This window comes from Pogona vitticeps, chromosome 4 (genome assembly GCF_051106095.1).
Source record: "Pogona vitticeps strain Pit_001003342236 chromosome 4, PviZW2.1, whole genome shotgun sequence".
Classification (NCBI taxonomy): Eukaryota; Metazoa; Chordata; class Lepidosauria; order Squamata; family Agamidae; genus Pogona; species Pogona vitticeps.
This window is the reverse complement of record NC_135786.1, coordinates 52,738,030-52,759,952: the sequence shown is the minus strand read 5'-3', so window position 1 is coordinate 52,759,952 and position 21,923 is coordinate 52,738,030. Positions and strand designations below refer to the sequence as shown.

At 41.6% G+C, this 21,923-nt stretch overlaps 2 protein-coding genes across 2 annotated transcripts in view; one reads left to right on the top strand and one right to left on the bottom strand.

The window, feature by feature from the left end:
* The window catches only part of FANCE (FA complementation group E), a 44,324-nt gene extending 30,438 nt beyond the window's left edge, over positions 1-13,886 (top strand). Inside the window, exons 11-12 of the mRNA XM_072997382.2 lie at positions 7,246-7,354; positions 13,760-13,886. Coding sequence (XP_072853483.2) covers positions 7,246-7,353 — 108 coding nt within the window. The 3' untranslated portion in view covers position 7,354; positions 13,760-13,886. The remainder of the gene's footprint in view (positions 1-7,245; positions 7,355-13,759) is intronic.
* Positions 903-15,455, bottom strand: LOC110080458 (triggering receptor expressed on myeloid cells 2). The gene is given in 6 exon segments (XM_072997388.2): positions 903-1,572; positions 3,197-3,363; positions 11,024-11,078; positions 11,651-11,995; positions 13,702-13,750; positions 13,753-15,455. Coding segments are annotated over 6 exon segments (786 nt in total). The 5' UTR covers positions 13,903-15,455; the 3' UTR covers positions 903-1,552.
* Between the last annotated feature and the right edge of the window lie 6,468 nt (positions 15,456-21,923).

Here is a 21,923-nt window from a genome sequence, read left to right as displayed (position 1 = left end):
ATTATAAATGCCTGAAAACTGAAAAGGTTACCTTTTGGAGTCTATTTCTATGACCACTGCCCATACTAACTGCGGTGTACTTCGAATTATAGTCCAAAAAGTAACTTTTTACCAAACTAGATTTTCACCATCCATGTTTATTAATATGAATGAGATTGCCAATATGTTAATTTGGATGGTTGAAGTGGCTTGTCATTCAGGTATCAAAAAGACACCTTTAGCTGTGCTGAGTGCAAATCATAATCAAGTTTTAACAATGCATAGTGGTCTACAACACAGAGTTCCCAGATATCTTTCCTCGTGTTATTTTGCATATCAAGAGAAAACATACAGCCAAAATGTTAAGTGTGTAGCAAGAAGAAATCAACTTTTATCTCCAGAGGAAATAAACATACTTTCTCACCAGAGCTTTTGATGAGTAAGAGTCAAAAGTTAGTAATGATACTGTGAAGAATGGAGGAAGTATAAACCACAACAAAGAATAGAAGCTGGGTAGCCCTCTGATTGTACAACTAGAAAATAGACCTTTCTCATTTGTAATGACTTTACAGCACTCTTAATGCTTGACGGCAGATCTAGTTAACTTTGGGCTTGTCTACATGGTGTTAAAGGATCAGGCTAAACAGGTGCAATCCTTGCATCCAAATGGCATAAAGGACCCCAAGCAATCCTTGATCTGCAGCCTTTGGCAAATGAATCACCTTCTCGACTCCATGGAGAAACCAAGGAAATGGGGAAAAAAGTTTAAGTATGTATTAGGCCAGTGAATATTCACCGCACCATTTAAAAAAAAGAAAAGACAAATAGCTTGCTTTTCTTTTAAAGGTCCAGTCAAGAGCCTGCCTGCAACCAAAAGCATAGCTGAGAACATTGAGACAACAATAAAAACAAAAGTGCAAATGTTCAGGTTTTCCAAAGTTCTTCATCATGCTGGGTGGTACCAAGTGCTGGGAATGGGAGAAGAATCAGTATAGTCCAAAACATAGGCTGACTGTTCGGCCATGAGGTCTGCAGTTCATATTAGTTTGCAGGATGGCTCCGTTTCTGGATTTTAGTTGACACCTTGCCCTTACTTTCACTCAGAGACAAAGACTGGGGCAATATACAGCCCTATGAGAGACAAAATGAGAGTGGTTTTGAAGAATGGGCCAGTCTGAAGAGACATGAGTTACCTGATGGGAAGGGATGGAGGGGGTTACTTGATAGAGCCAATAGGGAGGCCCCCCCTCCCTAACCCTGGCTGCAGGAGACTACTGGAGCTTTGACCCCTTGAGAGGTGGTGCCATGACTACGCAACCAGTTTCAGACTCAGGCTCAGGATGGATATTAGAAACTTAGTTAGTAATGGCACATACCAGAAATTTAAGGGACAAAGAAGCAAAGTTCTGTTTGTCTGATTTGCTGGCAAAATTTGGTTTTGCAAATAAACCCACAGCAGTCTTTGCAGAGTGCAGGATAAAGCAAGCCAGTCCTTCTCCTCTCATCTGTTGGAGTCACTTCTGTGCCCCTCTCTTGTAAATCTTTGTTTTTTTCCTCCTTTCTTCTATTATATTCAGTTATGCCAACCATCTCCTGTTATGTTGGAAACAAGAATAGAAGTGAATGTCATAAAATGATATGAAACAAGGAAACAAAACCCATGACCACCACTGCCACATTAGGGGGGTTTCCAGGTTGAACAAGATACCCATTCTAGTGGGCGGTGGGGGCTTTTAAAACAGGTTTTTACTTTATGAATATGGCAAAGTTGTTGAAAAAATCATAACAATGTATTCTAAAATTCCAGGAATAAAATATAACACTTCCAGCATGTATACCATTTGAAAAAATGTGATTTGCAAACTGATTGCATAACTTTAAAGTCCCAATTTGCTGTTAAAATATTTGTGAAAACAATGACAGGAGTCTTATCTGGAAATCACAATTGAGCCTCATTATTACAGACTGTGTGGTTCTGAAATGTAATTCCCCAGCACTTTTACAGAAATCTGGTTACTAGGATTTATCAGGGAGAGCCATAAATTTGAATTGTGAATGCATCTGCCATCACTGCTGTCTCAGAAGCAGTCTTAATATGTGTGAAGAGACAATTCAAGGAGTGTTAGTCATTCTGTATGAAGGCTGGGCTGCATAATATATTAAATATGTGCCATGACCCTAGGAGAGGTTTAAATTTTTCCTCAAAGGTAGAAATACCTTAAATTTATTCCCCTCCCCTCTAAATAGGTTAAAAATGGGAGGAAAAAGTCTTTGGTGGTGCTGAATTAGGATACTGTATGTCTACTTGTAAGTAAAAAAAGTGAGAAAGAGACTGAGCTACATGCTTTGTATATTTACGTAATACATTGTCTACTTCAGTGGTTCTTAACCTTTGTTACTCAAATGTTTTTGAACTGCAACTCCCAGAAACCCCAGCCAGCACAGCTGATGGTGAAGGTTTCTGGGAGTTGCAGTCCAAAAACATCTGAGTAACAAAGGTTAAGAACCAGTGGTCTACTTGAGCCTTGAGATCCTTTACTGTTTTCAGAGTGATCAACTTCTCAATAAGACTTTTGTGATGTCTTAGAAGTTCTGGGCAGTATTATGTATGTACAGGTTTAGGACCAGCCCAGTCATACAGATAGACTAGGTGGCTGCTCAGAAAAACATAAATCAAGGGCATTAAATGTGTTGGAAGAGTGGGCATGGACACTGGGCACAGTGACTGGAAGATTCTGGTAGTTGTAGCTCAGAAGGTAACCTTTCCAAACTCTTCATTTGCTAGCATAAAATGTAGTGAAGATTGCTAACTTGGACAGCTATAAAAGCTGATCAGACAAATTCTGACAGCTAATAGTCAAAGGTGTATTCACAATCTCCAGTACTGTATCCATATGTCTTTTGAACTGCAGCTGCTAGGGAGCACCCCTCCAATCCTGTCCTGCTCGTAGACTCCTCCTAAGTATCAGGATGGTCTCTTTGAAAAATGGGTTGCTAGGCCAGCTTTCCCAACCTGATGTCCACCAGGTTTTTGAACTAACATTCTCATTTGTCCCTACTAACACGGCCCGTGGTAAGAGATCAAGGAAGTTGATGCTCAAATCGTCTACAATGTACCTGTTGAGGAAAGCTAAGATAGGCATTTGCTCTGATGGTCCTGCAGGGTTCTTCTCCCATTCTAATACAGTATTCCTATAACATAATGTAATGACATCACCTGTGAGAGGGAAGAGCTGATGTTCGGTTTGTCCTCTGTTCCCATCCCTTGTTATATTGTTCTTCTTGACCCAGGCAATAAGAAAGATGGCTACAGCAACTAGGAATTTGAAAACCAGGAATCCAGCAACAAGGAAATGAACCTTGATTTCAGGATTTGACAGGCTCCTTTAAGAAAGCAAAAATGCAATGCCATGGAGTCAGTGATTTGATAGGAAAATATTTATTACAGTCCATTGGAGTGGAGACAGAACTTTTAGCTAAGCCCCTAATGACGATCATCAGTTTGCTTAACATGGCTGCTGCTCTTTTTACAGTGTCTTTAGCTCAATGAGTTGAAGTACCTTGCTGTGGAATGTTGATTTTGCATGATTCCTCCTAGGAGAAGAGGGCTTGTGTCTTATTTTATAATCCTCTATTTGAAATTCATGTCCAAGCCTAAGTGAGGTTTAACGAATGGATGAGTGAAGTGCAGCTCTCTAGGCGTCTTTGGACAGTAGCTCCCAGCGTGCTTCACAACTGACTAGGCTGGCCAGAGTTAAATGGAGTCCAAGAATGTCTGAGGAGCCATTCTTGGCCTCCCCAAGTTATGATTAAAAAATAAGAAGAAAACAGAGCAGGGGCTAACAGTTGATGGGCAATTTCAGACTGAACTTGTATGTAGTTTACTTGCTCTAAATCTTCTCCACTATGTTGCATTCATTATATTTCTATTGACATTTTAGTATTTATTTCTAAATTTGAAGCTGTACAAGTGTATCAGTTGGCATTTGCCTTACTCCACCTTTTTAAAAAGGGACAAAAAACTTGGCAAGATGAAGCTGCTGTGGATCACTTGAGGTGTTGAGTTAGGGGCTGCCATGCCTTTGATGTGTTCATACTAACCTCCAGTATGAGCAATTATACAGCTGAGGATACTCCTCGATCCTACTTTGCATATCTTTTGGCTGTATTGATCCCCCAAACTGGCTATTTGTTTTGCTTTTTAATCAAAAGTGTCTGAAAGTGGAGATGTATCAACTTTGCGGAAGCTAAGCTGATCTGAGTATGATTGAATATGGGACACTGTTTGGAAACCACAAACTCCAGGGATGTTAGCAAGTCTTTGGGCCTGAGTCCCAAGTCTGAGTCTTTGCAAAACAAACAAACAAAAAAAGCTAAGCGTACTGCTTATATATTGTGCTTCAAGCACTCTCTGGGCGGTTTGCAAGTTAATTATGCAGGCTACACATTGCCCCTCCCCCCCAGCGAGCTGGGTACTCATTTTACCGAAGGATAGAAGGCTGAGTCAATCTTGAGCCGGCTACCTGGGATTGAACCCCAGGTCATGAGCCCAGTTTTGGCTGCAGTACAGCGGTTTAACCACTGCGCCACGAGGCTCTTGGTACCAGTTCCCAAGTCCAAGTCTGTCTTTAGTACCAAGTCCCAAGTCTCAAGCCCAAGTCCCTATTAAAAACACAAGTCCACCCCCCCCCCCCCAAAAAAAAGGTGAGCTGGATTCTGAGTTGCGAGTTGAGTCTGGGTCATTTAAAAAAAAACTGAGTCAATTCCTGACTTGAGTCACTGGTGCAATTTAAGTCCAACTTGATAGCAAGTCACGTGACGTGAGTCCCCATCCCTGTCAAGCTCCCTGTAGAACAGGAATATAGGGCTGAGGGTCTCTGAATTATTTGGAGAAGGAAAGCTAAGGATTTCACTTTTGGCGTTAAGATTTTGGATTAATGAGGTGTTTTCCCTTCCCTTCACAGTTCACTGTGTTTTGAAAATGTTTCTCCTATTAAAACTGTATTTGTTTAACATTCCTTTTGGCAAGGGCAAAATGGTCTTCACTGCCAAGAGTTTGCATTCCACATGAAATCTTAATAGAGAATGGAAAATCTTCCTGTTTGAGAGTCTGAAAAATGCTCCACCCTCTATTGGCCAGAGAGACATTATGCCATCAGACTCAAGGGTCTGGAGTAAGTTTCTGCCAAATTGCTTTGAAAATGCACTTTGAACAGGAAAGCTCAGACAAGGAATGTGGATCAGCTTCCTCCCCTCCCCTCATTTGTGTACAGTATGCTGAGAATTAAAAAAAATCAGTATTGGAAGGAATCTTAGGCTGCGGTCACACCAGCAAAATATTTCCGAGTTACTCCTTGTTGGTTTCTACCCCTTTTTAAAGGTCCAGACAACACACAGGCCATTACCAATTCTTTTGTTTCCCCTCTGTGCTATCTCAGCATCAAATTCAGCCTCCTCTGTGAGGCTACTACTATTTTTATTCTGCATTTCATTGTGTAGTACAACAACATTCCATAGAATGTGCACTATATAGAACCAATTCATTTCCTCTACATCTGGTGTGCAGTCCCACCACCACCACCACCGGCTTTCGCTCAGCGTTTCTATCAAAATAATTTTCTTTTAAAAAGGATTTTCTTTTTAAATAATGTAATGGAATGTCGGCACATTGGTATGCTTCTGTCAAAAGGGCCGCGGGTTCACTGTCACTGAGGGTAATGCAGCGTGGAAACAGGAAAAAATGCCCCAGATCAGCACATGGCCTGCAAGGTCATTTTGTTGACACACTGATGTACCTGCACAATTTTTTTAAAAGAGGGAGAAGTGGGGCAGAGAAACACACAAAAAGAGGAAGGGATATGCCTGCAGCAGGGCTGTAGACAAATGTACTACATCTAATTTAACTAAAAAATGTGGAATGGTTAAAAACATTCGAAGTACTATCATGAGATTTATGTTGTGTGACTTCAACAGGCGATTCTAAGGAAGCAAAAGACATGAGAAAACAGGAGGGTGTTTCTCTAGTGTGATCACAGCCTTAGTGTGTGGCCATCTAGTTTTTCTTTTAAACATCTGTAATGACGGAGTATTTATCACTTTCTGAGGTAGTGTGCAAAGAATGGCATTAACATAGTACAATCAATTTTCATGGTCATGTGTCAAAATCGGTTCCAGCTGATGGTCACCCAGTGAGTTAATGACCTCCAAAGAGTGTTGTCATTAATAGTTGCACTCTGGTTTTGCAAACTCAAGGCTATGGCTGTTCTCCTGAGTCTCAAGGCATGTCCAGACTGGCGCTTTTGGTGAATGCTGATGTGGTCTAAATAGGGTTGGTTGACAGGGAGGAGTGATGTGATCCTCATGTCCAAATGGCATATTGACCTCAAGCAACCCTATTTCCAGTATCCTGAAGTGGCAAGTTTGTGCAAAGCCAGCATTTGGGAGAAAGGAAAGGAGGATGGGTTAAGTACAGCTAGAAAGAGCAGGTAGCAGAGGTGGATAAAGAATCAGAGGCAACGTGGGTGTTGCAGTGGAAGGGGTGAAAAAGCAGCCAATCACCAGCTAAAAGCAGATAGACACCTGCCCTTTGCACTCCAGTTTGGCTGCACCAGGTTTAGGGAGGTGGAGGCAGAGAGAGTGGGGCACACAGAGATGGGATGTATGCAACCCCACCAGTGGAGAAAAACTTGTAGAGACACCCAAAATCAATCTGATATAAAGACCAAAACAGAGAGGACTTTCTCCTCTACTGTACCAACATGTATTGTCTGAAATGTACACTCCCCCAAATGTTCCAGGTTATTAAAACTATATCCAAGTTCAAATTAAGTGACTAAAATGTGGATGCATATTGAAAACTCAAGGTTTGATATGGGAATGCCTCTGTGAAAACTAGTGTGGAAGATAGGCATGAGTTAAGGCAGGGTATTGGAATGAGGCTTGGAAGCACCAGGTTCATGTCCCCAAAGGGCCATGGCTGACTGGGTCACTGGATGACCTTTGGCCAATCCCTGTCGTCCAGCTTGACCTTCTAGTCATGAAAACAAAATAGCTAAAATAGAATTAAAATTTAAAATGCAACCTTTTAAAGGAGAATACTACCAGGACTAGGTCTGGACACTGCAAATCTTGGGGGAGTAGGACAGAATAATCCTAGTCATCCTTGTTAAATATTGAAACTAGAGGATCTAATAAATATAGGATAAAGCTGATTTGTGGTTTGTCTCATATAGAGATTGCCATGTTTTTATGTGCTTCTGTTTCCAGCCACCACAGAAGCAAAAAGACACTGGAGACTCCTTGCTGCTTTTCAGGGGTTGCCAGTCCTTTGTCTATAGAGACAGAAAGAGAGATAATTTACTCCATATCCCCTGAGGTAAATACTGACGTTATTACTTCAGATTTTTTTTTTTTAAATTTGCACTTTTCATCCTGGAACTTTAGTTTTACTTTAGATGCTTACACTTCAACATCTAGCTAGGATTTTTCTTTACTTTTCTGTTTTTCCTCCTACTCCAAGGTCTGCATTGGCCAGCCTGAGGAAAAGTGTTAAAGGAAACTATAGAAAAAGTGAAGCTGTGGTTTCAGTATTGACTAGGACTTCAGTCCCCCACTGTGCCTCCTGCAAGGGGAACCAGCTTGTGTGGCCTTGGGCAAGCTGTACAGTCCCAGGAAACCTCCAGGAGAAGGTAAAATGGTAAATCACTTCCGTGTACTCTCTACCAGAAAAAGTCTTGAAAAGGATCTTTGTAAGTCAGAATTGCCCACAGTTGCTATTTTTTTAATAGAAAAGGTAATGGTAAGGAGTCAAGATTGTAAGGGAGGGAGAAAGAGAAACAAGAGAAGGGTTTTTCGTTTGATAGATGAGCAGTGGGGGCTTCTGTAGTTCTTGCAGCTCTATCTTTCTCTCCAAAATTCAAAGCAGTAGCAAAGAGGAAGGGAGGAATAAAATCAGAGATGAGATTTTTCATGTTCATTCTGGCAATGCATTTAGATTTTAAAGCTTATCAATTATTAGCTCGACATATGACCATTCCCCACTAACTGACATATCTCTGCACTCCTGCTAAACAGCTCCTGTGGTCAAGAAACTCTTCCTAATCTTTAGTAAAAAAAAACCTCCCATTTTTTGCAGTTTGAACCCAGTGATCTGGGTCTTATCCGTGCCAGCAATATCAAACAAATCTGTTCCACTACAAGAAAGTCCTTTAAATGCTTGAATATTGCCTCTGTAATATTGCCTCTTACATGTCTCTTCTCTAGGCTAAATATACCCAGCTCCTTCAGTCATCCATCCCAGGACCTAGCCTCTAGGCCCCTCATCATCTTTGCCATCTATCTTCTTTTGGACACATTTCACTTTGGTTTTGCTTTAAATCGGTTCCACTGCCTTGTTTCATAGGGATTCAGCACAGCCTGTTGTGAATCATGCCACTGGCTTATAAAGATGGTAGGATGATCCAAACCTTGACCCAAATATAGCGAATAATAACTGCCTAAAATATAGTAAATGACAGTCGCATTGACCCTGAGATGTCCGCTGAAAAGCTCTAGTGGGTTACACTTAAAACAATTGATTAAAAAATATATTGCAGCTTTTGTATTTGTCCCCACCCTATGTAACTTGATAGCAAATATGGGAGCTGTAATAAGAACTGGTAATTTCTGTGTCGGGTTAAGCCTGTGTTTCCCTAGTGAGATGTTAAGAAGTAGGGAGGATGTGTGGAATCAGAATGTCTCCAAAGGAACGCAAGATACCACAGGCTCTAGAATTCAGCTCTAGAATTCTTTTCTGTTGTTCAAGGACTGAGGAAAGGATTAGACAACATCCAGGAACATCCAGAGGCTGTTCCATAGCAGCGTTCAGATTATGGGCAGGTTAGCTTGGCCCCCTCATTACTTTGTTTCAAATGAGATGCATGCATCTCTAATTCTACTACTACATCCTGTTCTTCATATTAATTTTATGGTGCTGAAGGGTTATCATTCTTTGCTCTTGTAATTTGATGATGTTTTATATCCTGTTCTTGTCCCACTTGATTTATATATTGCCTTGAGCACCAATAGGACACAGAAAGGAATTCTGAATGTATTAAATAACTGACAAATAAATTCAAAGATTGAGAGTACATATGACTTCCAGTTCTCTGCTGTCTGTCTGCTTGGTCCATCTCTCTTTTTGTCAGTCTACACCTTGGACAAGACTGGCGCAAGCACATTGTGGCTTGTTTCCATTTGGGGTGTGGGTGCTTGTGTGTGTGTCGGGGGATGTTCTTGCCTTTGCTTGGGATGTTTCTGACACTCTTAGTGCTACAAGACATTGCTGGCCTGGCCTGGTCTAGTCTTAGGGTTCAGAAGTTTATCACTGGGCTCAGAATTCCCAGATCCATCAGATTGTGGGTCATTCTGGGACTGAAACAGCAACGTCTACATTGGCTTGGGCATGTCGTGAGAATGGCTGATGGTCGGATTCCAAAAGATCTCCTGTATGGAGAATTAGTGCAGAAAAATCACCCCAGAGGTTGCGATACAAGGACATCTGCAAGTGGGATCTGAAGGCCTTAGGAATGGACCTCAACAGATGGGAAACCTTGACATCTGAGCGTTCAGCCTGGAGGCAGGCGGTGCATCACGGCCTCTCCCATTTTGAAGAGACCCTTGTCCAGCAGGCTGAGGCAAAGAGGCAGTCCCAAAAACAGCAAAATCAGGGAGCTGGACAGGGGACGGACTGTATTTGTCTTCAGTGTGGAAGGGATTGTCACTCTCGAATCGGCCTTCTCAGCCACACTAGACGCTGTTCCAAAACCTCTATTCAGAAGACGTTATCATAGTCTCTCAAGACTGAAGGATGCCTACAACTATGTATCATTGAATCAATTTTGAGTTACAGTGATCCAATAAAATTTCCAAGACATGTAAAATGCTCAAGGAGAGGTTTACCATTGCTATCTCCAAGTGTGTTTCCACGGCCAAGTGGGGATTTGAACCCAAGTGTCTTGAGACCTAGTCCAATAGTCTGTCCACTGCATCAGTGGTCCCCAACCTTTTCTGAACTGTGGACCGGTTGGGGATGTGGGGTCCATACACAGGGGGCAGTGGCAGGGCAGCCCCATGCTCATGGATGGGTGGGTCATGTTCACAGGTGGGCAAGGTGTGTTCATGCACATGCACAGGTGGGCAGTGGGGAGCTTGTGGGTGGGTGGGGTGCTTGTAGGTGGGCAGGGTGTGCTCATGCACATGAGTGGATGGGCGGAGTGCGCTTGCATGCATGCGCAAGTGGGTGGGGTGTGCTCATGGGAAGGTGGAGTGTGCTCGTGCACATAGGCGGGTGGGGAAGGGCACCCATGCATGCGGATGGGTGGGCTGTGTGTGTGTGTGGGCATCCATGGGGGGAGTGTGTGCAGGGGGGAGATCTGTCTCCGTGTCCCAGGGGTTAAGGACCCCTGCACTACACTACTCAGCATCATTACAACATCATTGCAATATTTTAGTTATTTTTGTCTGTAATACTAAAAGAGAAAGCATGCCCCTTACACGTTCTCTATCACAGCTCCAAGACTAGAATACTTAGACAGATAGAGAATCCTAGGAGCATGCATCTGATGGTTATTTTCTATTTTAAATTGATTTGTTCATTTTGGCTAATTAAAATCTATCTGTAGCATGCAGTACTACCTTTAGGCAATATATGGCAGATTCTCTCATCCTTCCCTAACCCAGAGAGAAATTTGAGGGCAGTGCTGGGAAAATTAATTTCCTTTGCCAGATCCATATGTGTCTTCTCTCTCCAGGGCCTCCAAAGATTTTGAAGATAGGGGTAAAGTCCTGCTTCTAGGTAAGATTTGAAGAGAGCAGAGGAAAAAAGTTAATAAGCACAGGGATGGAGACATAGAAAGACCACCAAGCAAGAAAACCAGTGCACTTTTAGATGCCTTAAATCTGACTGTCACAGTGAGGCAAGGTAACAATATCCAAATACATCCCTTATACCCCAGGCTTTTATAATGGGACAGAGTACTAACTAAAAATAAATGGATAGGCTTACCTGGAGATGCTGTGTACAGCTCTGGGCATTTCTGATGCTTCAGTTTCCAGAATCCCTAGTGACAGAAGCATAGCAATTTAGCTTGTAAAAATTATCAAATTAAGGCAATGATAAAGAACAGGGTATTGTCACAGTTTCTAATGCACAGATGAAGGATATTTGTAGGTCTAGGACTAATTGTGCAGACCTATATTTGCTGATGTAGAAAAAAAGGCCTAGTGTTTGTAGAGGGACGTGTACATAGAATTTCAACTTTAAATGCACCAACCTATGGCCTAGAAATGTTTGTTTTCATGGAAAAAGTTGGGCCTATATATCACAGACAGGAACAACTGTGGGCCTCTAATACTTTTTGAACTGCAGCTTCAATAATTGTTCATCACTGAAAAAGGGCTGATGGCATGTATAGGCAAATATATATATATATATGGAGGATCAAAATAGCCCATCCCTGATACACTAGAAGGAGAAAATGCTCCTCCTTAGCCTCTTAATTTCATCAAAGTTGTTCATGGCAATGGCTCCACCATAAAGAGTGGAGTTAAAATCTTAAGCAAGACCATAGCAATATCTCAGAAACCTTCAAAGACAATTTTGGGAAATGGTTTCCAGCTAGAAGAAACCTACCTGTCAGAACATTCACCCTCACTTTCTGAAGGGTATTCACAATCCCCAAGAAGTCTGTCTTGCATTGATACAAACCAGCATCTTCCTTTCTGAGTGGGTTGATGGTCACTGTGAGGATCCCCTTATTGATGTTGTCGGCAATGGCAGTAGTGCCATTCCTTCTTTTGAGGAATGGCATCCAAAAGCGCCGGGCACTGACAACGTGCTGGCACTCCATCTCACTGACGTGCTTGCACCAGCTCTTTTCTCGCCACTGGTTTTCTTTTGGGCTGTAGGTGCAGTTGATGGAGATGGGCTCCCCTTCGACACCATACACTATGGTAACATCCTCAGTCGTATACGCTTCTGGAAAGGAGAGAGTGGTTATGGTGTAGCACCCCATCTTTGTATTGAGAAGTGATCAAATTATGATATTTCGATCTACACCACTGAGATCTACAGCCCTGTGTGGCCCCCATGACTACAGTCACCAAGTGTCCTCCTTTACAGAGGACAGTCCTCTCTTTGAAGAGCTGTCTTGTTCTGGCCTAGTTTAAAGATGAAGAACCAAAAGGAGGCCTTGAATTGTCCTATCAACAGTCAATACTTCTACAGGAGACTGAGCAAGGACACAGATGAGCTGACCATAGCCTTCCCACTATGGAGAAAATTATTGTATTTCTATTTAAACTGTCCTTGTTTTTTGTGCTGCATTTCCATCAGTGCTGCTTTAACACTTCCTTATAGCACGAGCTTTCATGTACATGCAGACTTTTCAGTGGAAGGGTTCTGGGTGTTTTACCCAAAAGAGTATTTTTGCCCTCGGACAGGAGTTTCACCCCAAAAAAATACCATTACACTTAGAACTTAGCCCCCCCACACCGCTGCCTAGTACACTCCTTTGCACCTCTTTAACAAATAGAAAATTAAACAAGTGACAGGCTCCAAAAACATTTTCCTCTAGCCGGCTTCTTTTTTTTTTTTTTTGCACTGCTTATTTGTGACATAGTACAGTTTAATAATTTAAACAAATAAATAGACCATTCTCCATCTTTAAAAATAGAATGTATGCTTAAAACCTTTCCTTTGTTTTAGTCAGTCTTTTTTATACCTCAATCTGTTTGGTTTAGTTAGGTTATGAAATACCTGGTGGCCAATAGTATTAAAATTTGAGGGAGGGAGTGGAATTGTTGAGATAGTGGAGTAGTGGGGGGAAAGTGTGTTGTTTATATTCCACCCTATAGTGCTTAAAGCACTCTCTGTGTGGTTTACAATTTAATTATGCAGGCTATATATCCCCCTGTTTCCAGCAAGCTGAGTACTTAGCTTACTGACATCGGAAGGATGGAAGCCTAAGCTGACTACCTGGATAATGAGCAGAGTTTTGTTGCAGTACTGCAGTTTAACCACTGCACCAAGAGGCTCTCTAGATCAGTGGTTCCCAACCTTGGGTAACCCAGGTGTTTTTGAACTGCAATACCCAGAAGTCTTCACCACTAGCTGTATTGGCTGGGGCTTCTGGGAATTGCAGTCTGAGAACGCCTGGGTTACCCAAAGTTGGGAGCCAGTGCTCTAGATAATACAACACATAATCAAATTCATAAGAACAGCAAGAGCTGTACAGAACCCCCCAAAATATCAGTGCATCATCTCCACTTTTAGGATTTGAGTTTTCACAGTCTTTTATCCTTCAGTGAATACAGAACTGCAGAATTTTACATCTATCTGGTTGGAGGGGACCATTAAGGTTATTAAGTTCAGCACCCTGTACTAATTTTTCACACATAATATCTCAAGGAGATTATTATAGTTGATGCAGACTAGAAAGTGCCATAAGGAGACTGGAGAGGCAAGCGAGAGGTGCTTAGCAAAGAAAGGACAGTTTTAGTGTTAAAAAATTAATCCAGATATTTTTGTTTAGCAGAGTCAGCTGTGTCCTATCTTTAGTATCATGCAGACATATTAGTCGTGGCCTTATTTGAACCACTCATACTGTGTGTCAGACAATAATTTGTTCCCAGAGTTAATAATTTCCTCACAGCCAACACAGAAGGATTCTAGTTATTTCATACCTGACAAAGAGACCAAGAAGATGAGACGCACAAATCTCTCCATCTCTCTCTTTCGCAGATCAAGGGAGAAAAGCTCCCAGCTGAAGATGAACAGAAGATCTTGCACAAGGGTAGGTTTTTTGTCTTACAAGGAATGAAGAAGAGGAACTGCCACTGCTCCCTATTCTGGATTAAGCAATACGCCAGCCAATAGCCTCTCATGTGCTGGTAATCATAGAATTGTAAAGCTGGAAGGTAACCAAATGGTTATCGAGTCCAGCTTCCTCCCAAGGCAAAACAATAAAAATAAAATTCCATATCTTAAAGCATTCTTGACAGTTGGCCATCCAACCTCTGTTTTAAAATCACCAGTAAGCACAGTCCGCCAGCCTCTGAGGCAATCACTTCCCATTGCTGAATGGTTCTCACTGTTAGTTCTTTCTAATGTTTTGTTGAAATCTCCTTTCTTGTGACTTCTCACCCTAAAAAACAAGAACTCTTCATCTTTCATATGGCAACTAGAGATGGGGACAACTCACCATTTTGGCAAGTCATCCCGCTTTGTGAGTCATCAAAAGTTGACGACTCATGAAGCATGAAGTCGCCAATATGTGCTGCAAAACACCACTGAAGAATGCACAAGTTTTCAAGTTCTCTTGAACTCTTCATCAGGCTAGGTAGATGGTACAAAAATCAAAGGATTAGAGAAGAAACAAAAGGCAGAGAATGTTTCAAACAAGAGATCCTCATATGGAGCTACATCATACAATACGGGAGGCTGGCACGATACCCTACCTTTCACAGCCAATCAGATTGATTGCATTCCATTTATTTAGGTCCCTGTTTAACCTTCACTGCCTATTACACATTTAACTTCTGTCTGATTTCAGAGTTCAAATGTGCACTCCATCCTCAGCAATATATACCTGCAATAACCATCCAAACTATATATACCTGCAATTAAGTATAACACTTCATGCATCCAGTGAAGTGGAATGTAGTCTATCAAAGCTTATGCCATGATAATACATTTGCTGTAGCAGCAGTGTAGTCGGGCTTGTGGAGATGAAGTGCTGACACTAATTAGCAGGGAGGATGATGTCATATCCCACCACCCTAAGGCTTCCTCTCTGAGCGTAGCTGCTGTCCTGCAGGGAAAATAATAGAAAGGGAAAAACCAGAGATCTGTTCAAGAAAATTGGAGATATTAAAGGAACCTTTTGTGCAAAGGTGGACATGATAAAGGACAAAAATGGTAGGGATCTTACAGAAGCAGAAGACATCAAGAAGAGGTGGCAAGAATACACAGAGGAATTATACCAGAAAGATTTGGATATCCCAGACAACCCAGATAGTGTGGTTGCTGACCTTGACCAGATATCCTGGAGAGCAAGTCAAGCGGGCCTTAGAAAGCATGTCTAACATCAAGGCCAGAGGAGGTGATGGCATTCCAGTTGAACTATTTAAAATCTTAAGAGATGGTGCTGTTAAGATGCTACACTCAATATGCCAGCAAGTTTGGAAAACTCAGCAGTGGCCAGAGGATTGGAAAAGATCAGTCTACATCCCAATCCCAAAGAAGGGCAGTGCCAAAGAATACTCCAACTACCGTACAATTGCACTCATTTCACATGCTAGCAAGATTATGCTCAAAATCCTACAAGATAGGCTTCAGCAGTATGTGGACCGAGAACTCCCAGAAATACAAGCTGGATTTTGAAGGGGCAGAGGAACTAGAGACCAAATTACTAACATGTGCTGGATTATGGAGAAAGCCAGAAAGTTCCCCCCAAAAAAAACTTCTACTTCATTGACTACGCAAAAGTCTTTATGTGGACCACAGCAAACTATGGCAAGTCCTTAAAGAAATGGGAGTGCCTGACCACCTTATCTACTTCCTGAGAAATCTATATGTGGGACAGGAAGCAACAGTCAGAACTGGATATAGAACAACTGATTAGTTCAAAATTGGGAAAGGAGTACGAGAAGGCTGTATATTGTCTCTCTGCTTATTTAACTTATATGCAAATTTCATCATGTGAAAAGCAGGACTGGATGAATCCCAAACTGGAATTAAGATTGCCAGAAGAAATATCAACAACCTCCGATATGCAGATGATACCACTCTGATGGCAGAAAGTGAGGAGGAATTAAGGAACCTCTTAATGAGGGTGAAAGAAGAGAGCACAAAAAATAGTCTGAAGTTCAACATCCAAAAAACTAAGATCATGGCCACTGGTCCCATCAGCTCCTGGCAAACAGAAGGGGAAGATATGGAGGCAGTGACAGATTTTACCTTCTTGGGTTCCATGATCACTTCAGATGGTGACAGCAGTCATGAAATTAAAAGACACCTGCTTCTTGGGAGGAAAGCGATGACAAACCTAGACAGCATCTTAAAAAGCAGAGACATCACCTTGCTGACAAAGGTCTGCATAGTCAAGCTATGACTTTTCCAGTAGCGATGTATGGAAGTGAGAGCTGGACCATAAAGAAGGCAGACCGCCAAAGAATTGATGCTTTTGAATTGTGGTGCTGGAGGAGACTCTTGAGAGCCCCCTGCACTGCAAAGAGAACAAACCTATCAATTCTGAAGGAAATCAACCTTCTGTGCTCGCTGGAAGGACAGATCCAGAAACCAAGGCTTCAATACTTTGGCCATCTCATGAGAAGAGAAGACTCCTTGGAAAAGACCTTGATGTTGGGAAAGTGTGAGCACAAGAGGCGAAGGGGACGACAGAGGACAAGATGGTTGGACAGTGTCATAGAAGCTACCAACATGAATTTGACCCAACTCCGGGAGGCAGTGGAAGACAGGAAGGCTTGGCATGCTCTGGGAAGAGTCGGACATGACTTAATGACTAAACCATAAAGTATGTAAAAAGACTAGCACCAGGAGAAGTTGAATCTATTAGACTTGGTTTTCTGATACAGTGGTTCATGACAGTGGTCTGCAATTTTTGAATTCTCCTTTGGCTATGGGGACTGTTATGATAAATTTGTGCACTTCATCACCTCATTTGATAGCTTTTAGGGTGTCAAAAGACTCCATGCTATTTTTTGTTGCAATGCAGATATGCATGGCTACCCCTACATAGGTAAAAACCAGATTGGTGCTAGAGTACTTTCTTTAGTTTTGCTGCCCTAGGAAAAGTGAGTAGCAACAATCTGGCACTTCATTGTTATATAGGTGCTTTTTGGGGAGTTGGGTGGAGCATCATTTGGGGAAGGGGACTAAATGAACCCAGCTAGCTCAGGCAGTCTGCAAAATGGGTAGATTTGACTAGGTAGATTCATTTCAGCAATCCAGCTCTTTCAGAAAAAGCACAAATAATTTTCACTACCCAGGATATAATATTCCATATCACTCCATTTGCCCAGGCCATGCCAACAGCCACTTCCTGTGGGTATTTTTGCCCGCCACCTGATCTTGACACCCACCCTTGGTGAGCAGACGGTACTTTCAGTTCCTCTTCTTCCCACAGCCTCTGTTCCTTGCCCTCGGTTTGCTTAGTTTAGCAATTCCTCCTGTCTGCTTGGATCTGCAAATATTTTTTGCCTTCCTATCACTACATCTTGGCTGTTGCCTCTCATTGCTGTTATGTGTGGGTGTGCTCAATGGAAAGTTTTAATGCCCTCACACTTCATGGCAGTAGTCTACAGTTTATGCTGATTTCTCAACTGTGATATCCTCTAACTGGTTCCATCTCCCATATTTTTTAAGGATATTGCTACAGTACTTGGAGGGACCAGATGGATCACCCCAGTATCCTGTAATGTCCATATGTTGTGTTTGTTCTATGTAACCCTAGATTGCATAACAGCACTTTGTTTATTTGATTGATTGATTGATTGATACACCATTAGTGAAAGTACTACTCTGGGTGATTTACAAGTCAAAACCTGAAACCCCTCGAAAGCCCCAAATAGCAAAATGAATTCAACAATATGGTAATTCACAAATATGGGTCTAAAATTCATACAAACAGAAAAAGAACAAGAAAAGAAAAAATAATTAAAATGAACAGCATCCAGGAGAATCAGTTTATGTTACTTTGTTTTAGTTTTCAGTTTCTAACACTATAAAAAAGTCAATTCACAAGAGTTTTCTTCAGCTAAAAACACAAAAAGAGTCACTTCAAAGGAGCAGTCAAGTCAACATGTCAGAAAATGCTGAAATAAAATAATTCAAGTATGAAATACAAAATAAACAACAACAAAAAACTATTAGAAATTATAAAATGGTCCCTGTGCCTTAAATACATCAAACAGCTGTGGCACGTAACACTTTCCACACTACATACAGTGATATGGAGGCTTACCAAATAGAACACTCTCATCAATGCAATTCTGAAAGAGCAGAGTATGTGCTCCTCCATGTGCCATTACCCATAAATCTCATCAGCTTTGCCAGTTTATCCAGTGGTGAGGAATTATGGGGCTGGAAGCTTATCAGCATCTAGAGGGCCAGGTGTTGTGCAAAATTGACCTCCAAAGCTTGTTCATCCCTGCTGAAGCTTTAAATGTGACTTAGATGTACACTAATTCTGGCTTATAATGATGGTCACTCCTGGCCTGGTCTAAATTAGGGCCTGCCGACATTGACATATACGTAGATATGGCATATGGATTGCTGAAGGCATGGTACAGATTACAATCCATTTTTCCCATTTAAGAGCTGCCATTCACCTTTCTGGCATAGTGGTAGGGCATGTATTCTTTTTGGCATGCTCACTTGTTAGCTAGGAGATAGCAGCCTCCAGCAGTGGCAGATTCTAAGGGAGAGTCTGAGAGAGAAAGTGGAGGAGAATGGGGGAAGAGAAGCAGTGAGGAGGCTTGTTTCCATGCCTTTAATAACTATTTGTTTAAGGCTTCCTCTTTCTTAGGAGTGCATTAGCCAACCACTGTCTTGGAAGGGTTTCAGATTCTTCCAGAAGGTCTAGTTTTCAGTGTAATCTCTGCATTTAATATTGATATTGTTTAACCAACCAAAAAAAGACAGCACATGAGGAGATCCAGAAGGTCAGTGAACGGAACATATATGGCCTTGTAAATGGGATGAAAACATCCAGATCCTTTACTTTGCTGTTTCAGCATAATTGTTAATAGTCAGTACTGTACACGTTCCCTGCTCTTAGTATTTTAGTGAATCCTGGTCTAGTTCTAAAACATAAGCTTCCCATTCCTGTGGATTTGATGGTCCTGTGCTCCATATGCATCCCACTTGCCAATTCTCGTTTTCACATTTAGGAAAGCCATTGTGATGTGCTGCATGGCTTGTCTGGCTTGGATCACCACCGGATGATAGTCTTCCATTTGGAAACAAAACGGGAAAAAGAGAGTCGGGAAGAAGCCACTCGGAGAGGGACGGAGGAAATCAAAGCAAAAAACCACTGAATCTGAAAATTGACATCTGCCTCTTTTGAAGAAGCCTCACTTCCTATCAAAAAGTATCTTATGTTGCAATCTTAAAGTTTGAGTAACTTTAGGGAAATCAGTAGATATGCCTTTGAGTAGACGTTTACCAGATTATATGGTTTAGGAAAAGAAAACTGTATGTCTGCTTCAGAAGCTATTTTTGAAAATCAAGAACTCAGCTCCTTTGCTGAAAAGTCCATTCAGGTTTTTCTACAACATAAGTTTTATGATACTTGAGTAAGGACAAGCCTCTACAGATACCATAAGAGAGAAACAGAACAACATAAGATGATTGAAAACAGCATGAAATGGAGGTGGGAGTCACCTCCTCATTTCCTCCTCCAGGTGGTGGTGTCAAAATTTGTCCTGCTTTGAAAGATCCACTACATATTGCATTACTTCTAACACAGAGACAACAAAGTTGGCAATAGGAGAACTACTGCTTTCATTAGTCTGGTATTAATAATAATTATGTTCTATCACTGGGAGTTGTAATCCAGAGAATCGCTTCCACTCCATTATCTGAGATTTATCAGGAGCATTTCTTGGAGCTGGTGTGAGGAGGGAGATTGCACTGGGAACAAAGAGGTCGGTTTGGGAAAACAAAAAGGATAAACGTTGTCCTCCTGAAGCCAGTGATAATGTTTTTCCAGCCTCTAGAGGGCATACAAAGATCAGGAAAAAACGTAATTGGCAGTTACGTTTTACAAAGTCCCAAGGAGATATGGTAAGTGTTGATGACAATTCAATCTTAATCTGTCTTTTATTTTATTTATTCAAATACAGTAGTACTTCGGTTTGCAAACGCCTCAGTTCACGTAATTTTCAGTTTATGAACCCAAATCCATAAGAAATAAAGCCCTGGTTTACGTTGTTTTCTTTCCTTTTTTGCACTACGAAGGGGTTTTCCCAGGGCGCATTGTACCTATAGCACTGTCCCTTTCTTAGCGCAATTGCCGTTTCGGTTTGCAAAACTTCTGTACTACATAACATCGTGTAGAACTGATCCATTTTGCAAACCGAGGTAATTCCATCCTACCTTGTACTGATAATTTGAGGGCAATAAAAACAGATTCAAAACAAACTGCTTAAAATAAATTTTGTTGTTGTTGTTTAGTCATTAAGTCATGTCTGACTCTTCATGACCCCATGGACCAGAGCACGCCAGGCCCTCCTGTCTTCCACTGCCTCATGTTGGTAGCTTCGATGACACTGTCCCTCCATCTCGTCCTCTGTCGTCAGCTTTTCCTCTTGCCTTCACACTTTCTCAACATCAGGGTCTTTTCCAGGGAGTCTTCTCTTCTCATGAGATGGCCAAAGGATTGGAGCCTTGGTTTCAGGATCTGTCCTTCCAGTGAGAACTCAGGGTTGATTTCCTTCAGAAAGGTTAATTTCCTTCAGAATTAAAATAATTACCTATATATATATAGGACCCACATCCACTCACCCCCCCAAAAAAACCCCACAAGTGTGGATTGTTGAGTTTCAAAAATCTGGGAAAGTAATCTCTGAAATGAGGCTAACGTCAGTAGCCCCTCAGGCCTCTGAGGGGATGGCATTATACAGCCTGGGTGCTGTGGGCAGTGAGACCCTCTTCTACTTCTCTGGCTTTTTTTTTGTTATGCCACAAGTTGTTTGTTTTGAATTCTGAGAACAATCCTTTATGTTCATTAACAAGAATTACTCAGAATCACAAAGGTTGTATAGGAGGTGGTGGGATTTGTACTTTGCATGTGCGAGGTGGGAATGTTAACGGCATTTTTCCATAAGAGCAAGAAGGCTGCAATACAGGCAATGACCTCTAGATGGTACTCTACTCCCACTCTTCTAACAATCTCTCCCATTATTTTAATTTTCTTCTTTTTATTGAGAACCCAGACTCGCACCTGCCAACTGAACTGTTTTGCCCCCGTAAATTAATCTTGCTGATTTATGGGAAGTAGAAGAAGCCCCCACCTTGTATGAGTGGGCATATTCAGAACACAGATGGTTCAAAACTGATTTCCCAGTGCCTCGTTCCTCTCCCATAGCCCAACCAAAGACTAGAAAATATTAAAAGTTGACATGTACACCTAAAACCTTCCATGAAGATAATGCAGTTTTGGACAGGAAGAATGAACTAAGAATCTGGTCAGAACAGTTTTCCAAGGAAAGAACCTAGTGAGACACCCCTTTCCCCTTTATTTTTGGGCCTTGCATGAATGTTTTAGTCTTTGCATTCTAACTCATATGTCTGATGAAGTGGGCATGTTCCATGAAAGCTTACATTAAAATATAGCAGTTGGTCTTTAAGGTGCCACAATGTATTTCCCTCTGCTTTGTTTTAAGTGTGTGTGTGTGTGTATGTGTTTCCAAGCAATATAGAGAAGCTACACAATTAAAGAGGAACTAGGCTGGATCAGAGGAAATCTCACATGAAAAATAGGTCAGCTGGTGTGAAAGGCCTGATTCCCCGGGGAGTGGGATATACAGTGGTACCTTGACTTACAAACTTAATCCGTATTGGAATTAAGTTCATACGTCAAAAAGGTTGCAAGTCGAGTCAAACTTTCCCATTGGAATGCATTAAAAACCATTTAATCCGTAATTGCTATTTTTTCCGTTCGTAGGTTGAGGCACTATTCATAGGTAGGGGCCTTAGTTCCCATAGGAACTAATGCAAAGCTGGTTAATCCGTACTCTACCACTAGGGGGTGAAATTTTTTTATTTTTTTCTTCTTTTGACCTAAGGTGAACTTAGGTCAAAAAAAGGACAGGAAAGGTGTTTTCCCCCCCTTTTTTTCAGTCGAGGCTCTGTTCGCAGGTCGAAGCTACGTTTGCAAACA